The sequence below is a fragment of the Acanthopagrus latus genome, chromosome 4 (genome assembly GCF_904848185.1).
Source record: "Acanthopagrus latus isolate v.2019 chromosome 4, fAcaLat1.1, whole genome shotgun sequence".
Lineage (NCBI taxonomy): Eukaryota > Metazoa > Chordata > Actinopteri > Spariformes > Sparidae > Acanthopagrus > Acanthopagrus latus.
Genome location: NC_051042.1, coordinates 24,800,748 through 24,816,300, shown reverse-complemented (window position 1 = coordinate 24,816,300; position 15,553 = coordinate 24,800,748). Strand labels below are relative to the sequence as shown.

Genomic DNA, 15,553 nt, shown 5'->3' with positions numbered 1-15,553 from the left:
CTTTACTTCTGCCCACTCTCTGCCATTAGCAGCTCTGCAGAGACGCAGCTTTACTCACCGATCACGCAAATGCTGATCCTACAGTGCTGTGCGGCTACAGCCAACACACAGTAAGCCCCTGATGACAAGGCCTTGCCAGTTTTAAAACAGTCAAATCCAGAGTGTATGAGTGTTTTGTCTGAAAAGGAATCTGCCTTTAACATAATAGGCCTGAGATTGATTAACTACAATTAACACAAGAGAAACATTTTAATAAATATCAGCTTTATTCAAAAATGACTGCAAACAAAGTAACGTACGGTACAAACAAAGTGAATGAGTCAATCTGAGTCTGAGTCACTCTGAGTTTTAATGATCCGTCTGGTTGGGCTTTCACTCAGGGTCCCGACACTGTGCGGCGGCCAGAGCTGTGTAAGACAAAGGGTGTGGGGAAATAATGGGTTAAAAGAGACATAAAGCTTGCATAATAACAAGATAAATGACTTCCATCCCTCCTGTACAACACTTTATCGCTCTTCTTGGACACATTTGTTAATGTGGCTTTTAATGATGTGTTTGACTTCATAGAAGAGCTTGTTATTTCATCAGCTGTCGTAATAGGGCCTCCAGTGGAGTGCCGCCATCCAATCAGATGGACAGAAGGTTGGCTGACCTGTTTCCAGGGTCGTGGCTGCTATGACATCCAGGGACATGACAACACAGCAGAATGGAAAGCTAGACAATATGTTGTCCAGGCTTTGGTCAATCAGACACACTTGCTTTGAACTTCTAACTGACTCATGTCTCTGATTATGCTTATAAATGGGCATATTGGACTTATACAAATAAGGAACAAATAATAGATGGCCCAACACTGTCAGAGCCCATGTATGAGAGATTTAAAACTAGATTCCTGATTTTGCAAAATAATTTCTTTAAAAAATAGAAACTTGACAACACACAGTACACCTCCTCTGTTACCTTTAAGCAAACACGCCCTCGGATGAGGGCATAGGGAATTGGGCCATAGCTCCTTGAGTCACTGGAATTCCTGAGGTTATCCCCTTCTAGCCATACGTGGCCTTTCGGAACCTGAAAAACACACACGGAAAGAGAGCCAAAAATGATTTGTACACTGTTTTACCCTGAAACGAAAGAACCAAATACAAAGACAAATCTGTGCAATTACCTAACTTTAACATGAAAATGTGAGCTGACCTATAACGTGGTGAGAATGCACCTTAACCCCACCCCCCTACCCCCCAACGACTCGCCTAAGCCATCCCTCTCTCCTCAGCCTATCTTAACGTCAACCTGCCTGTCCCTCTTTAACCCTGAACCGTCTTAGGAGAGGGGTCATGGGTAACGGGCAGGGTCGAGGGGGATTTAGAAGAACTTCAAACGGGGTCATTAGGCTGTTGGCTGAGATCTACGCCCCTCTTACCCAGGGAGGGCAGAGCAAGAGAGGGGCCTGAGATATCTGGGCAGAGAGAGAGAGAGAGAGAGAGAGAGAGAGAGCGAGGGAAAGAAGAGAGAGAGACAGAGAGAAAGAGAGGGAAAGAGGGAGCTATAGAGGGCTTAGCTGCGGCTAGCAGCAGTGTCCAAGGGTCTCCACCGCGGTCCGACCTGCCAGTGGGGCGGTCATCCAAGCGGGCTCTAATTCGCAGTGACACCAATTATGATTAATCTCATCACTTTAGGAGAGTAGGCTTGTCAAGGCCCTAATTAAGTGCGCTGTCCCCCCTATATGTGCAGACAGGATCAACAACACATTATATTGTCATAATGGGCATCACAATCCACGAGTCTATTTTTGTGTTGCCTAACTTTTTAACGGCAAAAGTCCTCTGGAGGAAAGCGAACAACATGAACAAAGAATATTCTCCCTGCTGAGGTGACGTCACGTCTTCTTCGCCTCTGCTCGTATGCCTTATTTTTCCGATCACCCGACTCTCTGATTAGAGTCTTCGGTCCTACTGTGAGATGCTGTGTTTTGTTTCGTATTCGATAATTGAGACAGATGATGTGACATAATCACGAGCCAATGACATGTTGACCTAACACGAGGTAAACAACTCGATGAATAACGACGACACAAATGAATATCATTAAAGGAGTCATCTGAGAACCATATGTCAGCATGCTGGATTCCCACCATTACACCTCATTAACATGGTAACATATGCTGGCTCCCAAGCACAGGAAGAAGAAACACCACCATTTGTCATCTGCCAAACCAGAACCCCCTGTTTCTCCTCATCTTCTATTCAGTAAAAAAATAATCATCTCTAGTGTGCTCATCCCAAAGACATAGAGGCTTGATCAATAGTTTTGGGGAACCACTGCACACACAAGCCATATTTTAAAAATAAAAAAAACGAAAGAGCTTTTCCTCGTCGCTCTTGACATCACTTTTTGTTCTGTCTCCGCCAGAGTCAAATCCCCATGAAGGTCAATCAATCTGATCGTCTGAGGCAGAGGTGAGCATTTTGAGCTGGAGTCCTCGTGAAACAAATAACCTCATGTAGAAACCCAAACCTGAATAATGACAAAAGTACTTCAAGGATCAACCAGGCCTAGTGTCAGAAAAGTGAGAAAGCGAAGAGGTCTGAAACTTGACCTGCCACACTGTGTTCGGAACGAGGAGAAAAGCTTAGGCATATCGCCTTGCAAGTTGCAGGTGCGCGAACAGGGAAAATAAAAACAGCAAGTCAAAGGCAAACTTCTGAATTACACTGGGGTGATTCAAGGCAGCGGTGTAACCAGATACTGCCCCGTGCTTGACTCTGCTTTCTAAAGACAATCGCCATTTAAAGCACCTGTAAGTTGCCGTGAGTCACTTGATTATTTTGCATGATGTACACAGTTCAAAAAGGTAAAAGATGTAACTTTTAATTTTGTTATACATTTTGTGACCATTGTTCAAACCCAGAGAAATCTGTAATTTTAATCAAGATAACAGAGCGTTTCATCTGTTTGCCTGTCACTGTAACTACTATGGCAGAGGTTGTTTTAAAGGAAGTCAGCACACGTGACTAAACATGCCATAAAACTTTGATACATTCCCTCGTCTGCGAACCTGATTTCATCCCGAGTCACATCGGATAGATTTCAACCCAATCGCCAGAGGACATGTTATCAATATACATCTGCAAACTATGGATATGTTGGATCTTTATGTTTGATATGTTGGTTCAATTTCAAATTTTATATTGTGACAACACAGTGCTTATGGTTCAGTTAGGTTTAGGCAACCCCCACTTGATTAGGGTTATGTGATTCTAGAAACTGTCCCTACATGTTGTAAAAATTACATGTTTTTTTGACTGCAAAGCATCTGAATGACTAATTTAAAATACCCAATGATCACATGCCGACACATGTCAAAACCTCGTTAAGCGGCAGTTTCTCACTTGGCAATGGTCTCATCAAGCTGTATCGCCAAGTCAGGTCACATTATGTTCATGTGAATGTGATATGACGTGTTGTAGAACTGTTGATACAATATGTATGGAAGACACATTTAATGTATCAGTGGTTTGAAGAAACATACAATGGCAACACTATTCTGGCAACTGGGATGCAGATTTTCATCAGCCATGGTGGTCGTTTGACAGAGAAGACTCCCATGATCTCACGCTACTTCAAAACATCATCAAACTATCTCTTGCTTTCATTGTTTTGATTGAGAGATGCCAAAAACACACACAGGGAGTTTAAGAAGGTTCTCTGTAGACACACATACAAAATCTACAAAAGAAGCTGTGTCTAACCCCCACAGATTTCTGAAGATCCAGGTAAGCCCAACACAAAGTTATAGTCACTTCACACTCTGCTGGCAGCTCTGGCGTGACGGATGGCAGAGATTGCACCCATCCTGTGGTTGTAGGCTGGCTCGATGCGAGGCATTGTGTACCTGTCAGAGACGTGTCGAGAAGCACTGAAACCCGAGCCCTCTCCTCACGGTGGAGGTGTGTTGTTTAACAGCCAAACCATTACAGTGCTCATTATGTTAACATGATTGAGGCAGTGAATTATGTTCAGCTTAAATACATACAGGCTTATCGAGTTCATCTTTCACCGTATCACTCTGTCAGTGTTTACTGCATAGAACAAAACGTATAGGGGCATCTCGTCTCTCTCTCTCGCCCTTCTTGCTATAATATTTGGGATCAGGTGTCATTGTTTTGACACAATAGCTCAGACACAGAAATGATTCCTAAAAGGTGACAGGGCAATTAGTCTGCTGTTGGATCTCTGAGGATGGAGAAGACCTGCCTGTCTGTCAGTGCAAAAGAGGAGGTGATGACAGGGTCTAACGCCGCCTTCCAAAAATTCATCTTTACAGGTCCACCCACAATGCCTCACACCATCCTAATAGTCACACACAAATACCCTCGGGGGGACCAAAAAAAAAAAAAAAAAAAACTCCCCAAGGGAGCCCAAACATTTATGTGAACAGTGGGTATTTTCTCAGTTACCGCAAACGCTGTCACACAAAGAAAGTGATGTTGCTCCTGGGAGTTAAAAACATTAACAAGGCAAAACGTATATTTAGGCTGCATGATATTATTATTATTTTTTTAAAATGGTACGTGACAATCAGCTTTGTGAAGTCTAACACAGAGGTTATTTCAAGCTTCCCTTCTGCTTTGTTTGTGAAACTTTCCTGTATGGTGTAGATGTAGTGGAAGGAAAATCAAAGAGACAGGCTCACTCACTATGCCTATAAATGCAGTCTGGACAAGGGGGGATCCATTTCAGACTGCATCCCGAAAACAAGACGAAAAAGGAAAAATAGAATTTGTTTTTCTCTCCATCTCACTACGCATAATGCATAACAACGGCAGCTCCTGTCATCCACCATATACCAAAGAAAACCAGCTACATCTGTAGTTCTAGTGAAAAAAGACTTTTCTTTCCTTATATTGGCGCTTAACAAATACCGCTATCAGACCTGCAAATATTTACTGTGCTTTTAAAAATAATAATTTGATCAGATAGAATACATAGAAAAAGCATTTTGGATTCAAACAATTTGGAAAGTTGATGAGTCAATTCAATATGATGCCACAATGTCTGGAATCAAGACTTTTTCAATTGAAGCACTTTTACATTTTCAAAAACATCTTTCAGCAGAAGTGAAAAGAACGACAGTTAGATGTGACACTTTGGCTCATCATTTCAGTTTTTTAAAGCAATATTATGTAACTTTTACTTTTGCTTCAAATAAACAGCTTCAAAATAATTTTGATGGTTCAGTGCCTTGTAATAGGGTGAATTGTTTCTCAGACCCTCCCCCCCATCACTTGTTTGTAACTTCAGTGAGAGGGTAGAATCACAGCATTACATACATGTTTACTTCAAAATACAAGTTTTCAACCAATAACATATTGACACGACGAGTTTTGTGTTTGTAAGTAGCTCCTATATTGCACTCCGAAACTGAGGGGGGCGCCAAATCACACAAAATGCCATTTTCTACATAATGTTGCTTTAAAGTGGCAAATAAATCCTTGTATGGTCTCTGGTCGAAGAAACATACTACATGCCACCTAGAAATTGTCATTTATTAATTGGTTTAGGATGTGTTAAGTGAAGGAGCATCCACATTGAACGGAAGTCAATAAGCTTCATTGTCAACTTGATGGGCCAATTAAAATATTGTAGCTGTCCACCTAGAGGCAAGTTTAAAAGTGACTCAAATTTCTGTCACTACATCCTGGAACCGGAACCACAACACAAAGATGTCACCTATTACAAGTTCAGTCCTCTGTATGTGGAGGTGAAGCTAGGAGAAGAGGAAAGCTCTTTATTTCCTGTTTGATTTGTTGAATGACACTTACAGGCTTGGCCTTATGCTATGTGTGGTTGAACTCATCCAACAGCCTGTCCATAGTCTGTACAATACACAAGACATTCAAAAACATGCAACATAAATGCAACCTTTGGTTCGCGGACGTATGCGCACACACACGCAGGCACACGCACACTCACTCACACACACACACACACACACACACCTCCGCCCACCCATCAGTCTGTCCACTCGGCTGGCACTAACTCTAACAGGCTTCAGAGAGATTGCAGGCCTGAGCTGTGGGCGTTGGGGAGAGTAGTAATAGAAAAGCAATGACAGTGGTTTCAGCAGCAGAACCCCTGCTCACTCTCTGGTTTTATCACTGTTCTGAGGAAATATAGGTGTTGTCAAAAGCTGATATTTTGACCAATGACACAAAATGGATGTGTGCGGTCAAAAAATGTAAACAACTATGGTTGTATATAGACTGTAGTACAAACACACAAAGAAAACCGAAAAACCGAGGGATGGTTTGCATTATGCATAGAGCGCTTTCCAAACTATAACATGTTGTTGTCTTCATTTATTCTATATTTTACTGGATCTTCTTAACCTTATCTCATACAAAGAGACTCTAAGTTGTAAGCGAACAACTGTCACCAGCCTTACCTGGTAAAGCAGGTAAGGCTACTCAAAAGCATCAAATATAAACCAGTACAATGTAAATATACTCACATATGTGTGGGTCTTGAACAAATCTGATGGGCCACTTGTGCACACTTTGTCACCTTCCAATCCAATTACTCTTTTACATATGTTCATATTTGGATCAAATGGACTCTTAGCAATTATTATATCGCCCCTGAAAAAAAAAGAATAATCCCATAAACACAGTATTACAACTCAAGGTGCATTCATATATATTATTTCTTTTTAAAAAAAAAAAAAATAAAAAAAAAAACTGTGTTTCTCCATATTCAACATGTGCCCTCTTTGGATCACTGGTATGTCTTGACTGACTGGAACCCACTTTTTTATTTTGCAAAGATGACGACTCATGCGTTCAGAGAAGACAACATCATGGTTGACAATGGTGGGCTCCATGGAAGGACCAGAACACTGAAGCAAAACACAAAAAACAGAAAAAAAATATTATTTTGTGTGCATCGCTTCATTAATATAAGAAGGGGGGGAAAAAAGGATTGGTCAATAATTCTGCAATCAGAACAATACGAACCACCACTACTTCTCCGATGTATTCAAAGGCACAATGTGCAATGCAGCCGTATTGGATTGTGTAGCCCACAAAGCCCAAGGTTTTCCCTAACACACGGCGGAACATCTCCACCTGCAGCACAAAACACAACCATAGGTTATGGCGTAATGTCAATGTACATAGTTGTTAAATGCCCTATACATGCAGCGGCGAGGAATTGTTACAGTGTCTGATCCATTTATGGTACACTCACGTCATTCACAGGATTTCCAAAAACAAAAACAGTTTGGAGTTTAATTCTTAAAGGTGTGAACAAGCTTGTCACAGTTGGCCTACTGCTAAAATGGCACATTCCCTGGTGTTTCATTCTCAGAGGCTGAGCGGCCAGTTCACAGCTGAAAACTGCCCTGAACTTTGATCCTGTGTAGGATGGACCAATCAACACCTTGCGATCAGGTGACGGACAAACACAGAAGCTGTGACATGTCCGACCGAGCAGCTCCGCACCGTCTGCAGCTAGTCCCTGACACCGTGCTGCCTCCTCTACCACCACAATCATTAGAGCAGTTATCAACTTCTGTCAGCACCATAGAAACACAACGACACCCCTTGCACCCAACCACACACCCGCCCACCCTGCAAACACTCCGTCACACCAACACACACAAGGACAATCCGCGTGTCTTCTGAGCAAACATCCCGGACACACTCAGGTTATTGACTTTTACTCAAGCTGCAACCTGTTGGACAGACAGAAGAAAGTAAGTCAATCTTTACACACTGATGCACCTGCGGGCACGCGCACACACACACACGCACACACACATATATACACAAAAAGATTGAGACAGTGTGTTTAGAGAAGAATAGATACAGCTTGGCTTTAGAGGTTAGACTGCACTTCAAACATTTTAAGCTCAGGCCGCTGTCCTGCCAGTCCACTGCAGGGTAAAGAAATCTTTTTCTGTCTCCCCGATTCCTTCTGTCGCTTTCCCTCTTTCTCTCTACATGTCTTCTCTCCCTCCCAGGGTATTATTAACAAAAGCAAGCAGAGCGGAAACCAAAGCCCCAAATCCTCAGAGCTCTGGGAATGACTTCCCAAAGATGGACACGGATTAGACCCCCAATTTCTCCCTTGCCCTGCCACCTCCACCACCAACCCGCCCCCCCCTTCTCCCCAGGTCCCCAACAGACCGGGTGTCAGGTGGCTCTCAGAGCCCTGCCAAAGGTGTTACCCCTAATCCCATTACCCCCCTCTACTCTTCTCACACAAACACACACATACACAATGCTCTCCCATTCATGCCAACTATATTCCACCTATTAAACCCTCTATCTATTCTTTCATCCCAAGCACGGTTTGTCTCTTTGGCCCATTCGCCATCGTCTCTGATCCAAAAAAGACCAACTCGCCTCTTCCCTCTGTTTCCTGATCACCACTGGCAACCCTATGCTTTTTGCCGCCACGGCGAATGACAGCGCTCGGGCAGGTGAAGGGGGACATATATACGCTCAGTGCAGGGCCCAAATGAAGTGCCCCCTTCCAGTCACAGCCTGCTCTGGTCTCTTGTTCCGTTCCACAGGAACTAGAAGCTCTTTCCTCCCACAGCTGGTACAATAACACCTCTGGCCCTATAATTCCTCTGTTGGGAAGCAAGTGGTCTAAAGGTTAATGTGAATCTCAGGTCTGCACTAAGGCGACACATTCAGCTCTATTTGTCTTGCTCTCAGCTGCCTCCACCAGCATCCCTGTCACTGGCGTGCTGTAATGCACTCGCAGACATGATCTCACATGTGCTCTTCCTTCTGCTGGGCCGTGGATCACGAATCCCTTTTGCTAGCACTCATTCGCAAAGCACAGTGGACAGCCTCCCTTACAGCTGCCCTCATATCTCTGTTTCACTCCCCCACCCCCCCTCCTCCATTCCAGCGTGCATTCATCATAGGTAGGGATTAAGGGACTTTGCATAACAAGATCACACAGCCAGTGACTGATATCAAGAGAGTCCATATGCAGCCGCCTGGTTTTCTGAGGCTCCCTCTGTCATTGATATTGTGTGTCTGTGTGTGTGCGCATGTGGTGTGAATGTGCACAGACAATAGCATTACCTATGTGTTTCATAGAAAGTGCATATATGAGCTGCAGTGACTCCTCCGGGAGTCACAATGAGGTGGACATCCACAGAGACCTCTGATTGGATCTTTATTACCTCTAATTCCCCAGAGCACAGAGTCAAGGCAACACACACACTATCGCTTGCCCCTAATACCCAGCCCATATGTGTGTGTTGGGGACAACCAACATTAATTGAATGCTGTATTACAGCTGTAAATTAACACAAAGTCTCTCTGCTAATCCAGGATTACACGCTAAACATGTTCATGGGAAAACAAAGAAAGTCAGCACAGCCCTCTCTGCAGAACCATCTGTGGCCACTGGCCTCCCATGGTCACAGCACAGCGCTACAGTGGGGAAGAGAGGGGGACCCTGAATGAATAGCTGCCAATGGAAACACATCATTGTGTGTTTAACTCTCTGATCCTCTTACTGAGGGAGCCCTGATTCACTCAGGGCAGAGGGATCACAAGTTGATGAATGATTTTTTTTTTTTTTTTCAATGAGCATAAAGTGCAGCACTGGTGAGGCTGAGTATCGTTGTGTTCACACAGCTGTCAAAACAATTTTGTGTGTACAATTTGAGCCACAGCAAAAATAAAATGTAAACGAGGTGTCAGCATGAATGAAGAGGCTCTCCGAACGTGTCTACAACTAAATAAAGTCTCACAAATATTACCTAGGCATTAGGCAACTTTGTACTGTTCAGTATGAAGGCACCAAAATGAAATGTTCCAAACTACATTCCCTGACCCTTAAGCTAAGTTTGAACTTATAGTCATAAGATAAAAACTCAAAAAGTAAGAAAAAGCCATAAAAATTGCACACACTTGAATCTATAACATTAAACACTGTCCAAACAAATAATAAGAATCATCTTTGATGCAACAGTTAAGATGTGTTGTTAACATTAGTAACAGATGTTACTAAGTGCTACTAAACGTGTTCTTTTATTGCACCAGTGCACTTGATATTCAGCAGGTCAGATTAAAAACAAAATGAAGAACATTTTGTGTCCTTAATGTGCTGTGATTTAAATAAAGAAAAAACACTTGTTCTGCACCTCTATTGCTGTTAACAACCACTGACATAATGTTTGTTAAATCATCATCTAAATATTAGACACACCAATGCAACCAGCATTAAACATTAGCCTGGAGCTTTGAAGAAGAGCAAATTATGTCGATATGTTTTTAACGTGTACATGAGTATAATCATAAGTTTAACCAACTAATATTTCTTGGGATCACACACATCTCAAGAAATGCCCTTGGCAATATTCTAATATTGAGGGAAATTGAGGAATTAAGGTTGTGATTTACAGATAACTACTAATAACTCAATAACATTGATATCTCTTATTGTATTGCATTAAAGTATGTGTTTTGTATTGTTTGGTCTCTATTGTCTTATACATATGTATTGCCGGGTTTGTGTTTGTACTGTCAGTTTGTGTATCTCTTGAATTTAAGGGGTGTTCAAAGGCCAATCTAGATACGGGCATTTAAAATTAACTTGGAGTGTGGCATCAGTTTATGCTTCACACTTGTCCCTACACTAACAAATATTAAATAAAAAAGCAACATTTGGAACAGCCAGTTTCATTCGAGCACTGCTAATTATAATTGAAATACTTTAGCTAAATGTAGAGAGAACATGCCAAAAATCAATTAAATTGAAAATAAAGCAAAGTCAGTAACACTAAATCAAAATTGACACCTTGTTAAACACACATTATTGACGCCATAGAGAAATATTCAAAAAGGAATTAATGCTGCTGGTCTCAAGAGATCTGAACCTGCCATTGGCTGAGTAGTGTTAATTGATATACATGGCCAGTCTATTAGGACCACAAAGAGAATCTCAATCCAAACAGCGCATAAGGGCCTTTGCAGCGGACTCCTTACACAACTAAATTAGGAAAACATGGGCTGAGAGAGAGCTGGGCAACAGGGGGGCTAAGAGGCTTACAAGCCCCTTGTCAGATATTCGTCTTCTCCCTGAGGATCCCAGATGGAAGGGAGTCTGGAGGAGCAGGCAGCACCGGAGAGGGGACGAGTCCCACCTCTGATGTCCTCCTCTGGGCAGCAGAAGGCAGGGGAGGGTGAGGCATTAGTCCTGTTGCGCAGAGCTTGATTTGATCTTAATAAGAGCTATAAAAAGGAGGAGGTAAGGCAACCAGGGGGGTCTGTTTCAACTATCAGTCCAATCAGAGATAATCCTTCTGATTTAGACACAGGCACCTGGCCGGATGGAGAGTGACAGATGTAGAAGTCCCAGTCACAGGGAGTGCTATGTCTAGCCCCCATCTTTTCTAGGTCTGCCTACGATCAGAGGCTTAATAGAAGCGACTGATCTCCATATTGCTCTTTTCATTGTTGCTAACGGCAACACAGCCGTGAAACAGCTGAGCGAGGTTACTATTTGAGGAGCTGAGGGTTTAAACCTCTAATCAATGGGTCAGCGAGAGCAAATAATAGCCAAGTGATATGAATACAACTGCTATGAATTGAAAGGAAGTGTGGGTTGACAGAGTCCCCAGCCAATTACATAGGATGGAAAAATCAGCCACTAAGCCTTATTGTATTGACCACAAGTGAATGCGTTGTGCTGGCCTGGTGCTGAGAGAATTGAGAGATCTTATCTATTATTGTATCGGAGTGACAAAGGAGTTTGTGTTGTGTATTCAGCAGCTCATGACAAAGCCTGATGTATTTTAACACTAGCTAACGACAGACACCTCAAGCAAGAAGCATACCTTTCTCGGATTTCCTTTCATTCTATTTAATGCAGTTTTCCATAGTCTGCTTTCCTATCTTATAGGTCATGCTAAATATGGCTGTTTAAATTTCATGTGACATCCGAGATGTTGAACACATGGAAAAAGTTCAATCTTAGACTGAATTAGCTGTGTGCAAAACCAATCCTGTACTTATTGTACTCGTGCCCTTAGAATATTACTTTACTTTCAACACTAACAAAACAAATATGGTGCATGTTGATGACAATCTTGCATCCCCCGGACACAAGAAGTCGACTGCTCCTCGCAGCTCCGCACTGATGGCAGAATTAGACAGAAGAAACCAAAACAGCCTGACCAGGAAAGGTCTGACATGTTATGACTGCCGCCATTATATAGCTCAATCAGATACAGAGACCGATAAAACTGCCAAAAACATGGCAGAAAAACACACACGTGCACAGATGAAAAGTTATTTTTGTTACAATTAGGCTGCTGTGTTCACGCTACCGCATATCGAATTGTGCCATGAAACTCAAAGGTCAAACTGGTATTTAAAGGGGCACTATGTTGTTTGGGAGAAGAAATTCAAACTCGGAGTTTTAACACGACAATATTAATGAGGCAATGATACAAACTCAGAAATATCTTTTTTTTCCATAACTGAATAAACAAACAGAAGAAAAAAAAAGGCCCTCAGAACAATGTTTGAAGCTAGAAAGGTGGCAGGGTCTGCCGAATATGAACAGTAAAAAAAGAAAAACAGTATGAAATTGTACATGGATTGGTATATTCAGCTTATTCAGTCCTGAAAAAGAAGAGCGTTTGTTTATTCGGCATACTTTTTTAGGCATTGAAAAATATCAATGACAATATTTCCCTAAAACTACGCAGTTCACCTTTAAATGGACTGCAAGTGGAGGAAGTAGAGACAGTTTCCTGAACAATGCACACCTACATCCTGCAGCAGACTCTTCCTCCTATCTGCGATGCAGGTCAGTCAGCGCATCTTATTTGTCTCGTATAGGCTTTCCACAATGCCTAGTGTTGTCAGTCATGATGTATTCCCTTGGTCTCCTGTCAGCACATATAAATTTCAACAGTGCTGTCAAAACAGCAGGACTGCCTCCGCTGAGAGCATTTGTAAAGTGAGCAGTTGGGCTATTGCTTCCTCTGGAGCCCTTACAGTATCCTGTGATCTTGGGCTGCCTCTGGCCTCTCTCTGCCACACAAAGCTTTTTTACAGCTGTCTTAAGGATTACTCTGATCTCGCATCAGTCAGCCAGTATTAATAGTGGACATTACGCAGTATAAATGAAACTGCACCCCCAACACCACAAGCTATTTGCCTAATCTCACAGAACATGTGAAGGAGGTTTCCATCTTCTCACAGCTGGCATTTTGACTAGTCATTGAAGAAAAAACATGTTACTATTAACATTTTTTGGTAGCTCGGTTCCATTCAGGTGTCCAGTGTCAGTGTGAACCAGCATGCACAATATAAGAAGCTGTAACCAAAATGGCTCAGTGGAATTTATCCATAATTCATTTTATTTATTACACATGCGCTTTTTTTAATGTCACATGTGAAAGTGTCTCCTGTGAAAAACATCCATTAGCTCTTGAGATCGCTGCATTACATTTAAACAGCTTCTGTTCATGTCAGAGATTTTGGCACACAGACTGGTAATCACAGTGTGCTCAGTTCATTTGAATAGATTTCTACTATTGCAATACTTGAATTTGTGATGTAAAACAGACTCAGACTCTGAGACATAATTTAACCAACATTACATAAAATGTAATCACCAAACTTAAAGGTATTTTTCTTAGTTTAGGCTTTTCTTTGCTTAAAATATAAATTTGCACAAAATGGAACAGCTACATAATATTTTTTTTCCCTTTTTTTTCTTTTCATTTTAGAGAGAATAATTGGGTCCAAATGCTCCAGGGAGGGAAGGTATTACCAGTTACATGAATCTAAAAATTAAAATGCCAGAAATTCGTCATCATGTTACACTCAGACAAATATAAGCAGAAATAATCTGTTTTAGCATCATCAACTTTCAGCCTATAGCGCTTGTTACTCTCGCCTTTAAAACTGAGAGTGCAGTTCAGGAGATGCTGGTCTGTCCACAGCTTTCCTGGAGCTGCAGTCACATTCTACTGGATGCTTGCAGTGCTCGGAGGATCTCCCTCTCAACTTTAAACCACGAGCCCTCCAAGCTGAATGTAATGGGGAAGTGCACAAATGCACATTTGTAACAATTTACATAGAGCTGCTCCCATGTGCAAAGGCACATGAAGCTGCTCTACATTATGATGCTGGTATACAGCTGCAATCGATTACCCATTTATCATATTATACTACGTTATCTAAGACCTACAATGGCCTAAGGATCTAAGTGAGTTGAATGAGAGATTAACTGATTCTGTTTTTACAGGCCATGCCTTGACAGAGAATAAAACAGAATACGTACATTAAAACAGAGCAGAGATAGGACAGATCAGAGCAGCATTTTGGATGTAGTCTCTTGCAGCACAGCATTAATATATATTTATATTATGGATGAAAGAGATATGTATACACATCAGACAGATAAATTATCAGCCCAATAATGGAAAAGTTACATTATAGGTTAACAGCAGATAAACACCCAGGTGTGCATGAAAAAGCATACAAGGTTGGTTTCTATCTTCGTTATTTTGTAGGTATTGGCGATGAGAGTCAGGAAAACATTGGTAAGCGTATCTGTTGAAAATCCATATCATGCATCCCTTATACACACACACACACACACACACACACCCTATATATTAAATGTTGTTTACATACATTGACACTGTGACCAGCACAAAGACACAACATACTCTTTTGCCATTTGTCATTAGTGCACTCACAACAAAACAATTCTGTTCATTTTTACAGAATCTTTGTGTGATATGTAGTTATTTGTTTTTTGTGTTGAGTACAATTTTAAAAAGAATATTTGCACATTCAGCAATCAAGGCAAACTTCCACTTCCAAACAGTCCACTTACTGGCTGTTATAGCTGCTTTACGATTTACATACAGGTGTGAGTAATGTCTCTCATTTCCATACTGCTGTGTGTGTTAAAATCAGGTTACATCAGTTTTAGACATTTCTTTGACACTTTAAGCACTCCATAACACATGGCAGCAACTTAGTGTACGACTGATTCATGCCTTTTGGACATAATGTACCCACTCATAATAGAAGAGAGCATAACATTGAGCGTTCATCTCATCAACGATACGAACAGTTGTGGCTGAATTTAATTCAACTCTGAATGCTTCACAAGAGCTGACAGGTGATTTTAAACGAAGGAGGTGATTATTTCATACACCAGTCACAACAGTCGGGGTCTTTAATGTTATGCAATGGACCAACAAGGTCACAGTCAAAGCCAGGCGTTAGTTAGGTGACTTTTTATGCATAAATTAGCTGTGGGCGGTTGCCATGAACACGTTAACTCAAGTTTATGTAAATCCAACAAATATAAAACAGGTGAGTCCTTGAAATTGACAGCATGTTACTCACCAACAGTCTGATTCAACGCTCCGACTATTCACTTGCCATAACAAATTGAACTTCCCTTCCTCTGACAGCGTCCACACGCGACCCCGTAACAATCACTTCCCTCATTGGTCGACCGCGACCAAAGTCTCCGTTGATTGGAC

At 41.8% G+C, this 15,553-nt stretch overlaps 1 protein-coding gene across 1 annotated transcript; it reads right to left on the bottom strand.

The window, feature by feature from the left end:
- Positions 1–243: 243 nt before the first annotated feature.
- Positions 244–15,549, bottom strand: immp1l (inner mitochondrial membrane peptidase subunit 1). The gene is made up of 6 exons (XM_037095981.1): positions 15,414–15,549; positions 7,017–7,127; positions 6,810–6,898; positions 6,515–6,641; positions 961–1,071; positions 244–407 (listed from the first exon to the last, which is right to left on the bottom strand). Exons 2-6 carry the CDS (start codon positions 7,119–7,121, stop codon positions 321–323), a joined length of 519 nt encoding a protein of 172 aa, XP_036951876.1. The 5' UTR covers positions 7,122–7,127; positions 15,414–15,549; the 3' UTR covers positions 244–320.
- Positions 15,550–15,553: the final 4 nt, after the last annotated feature.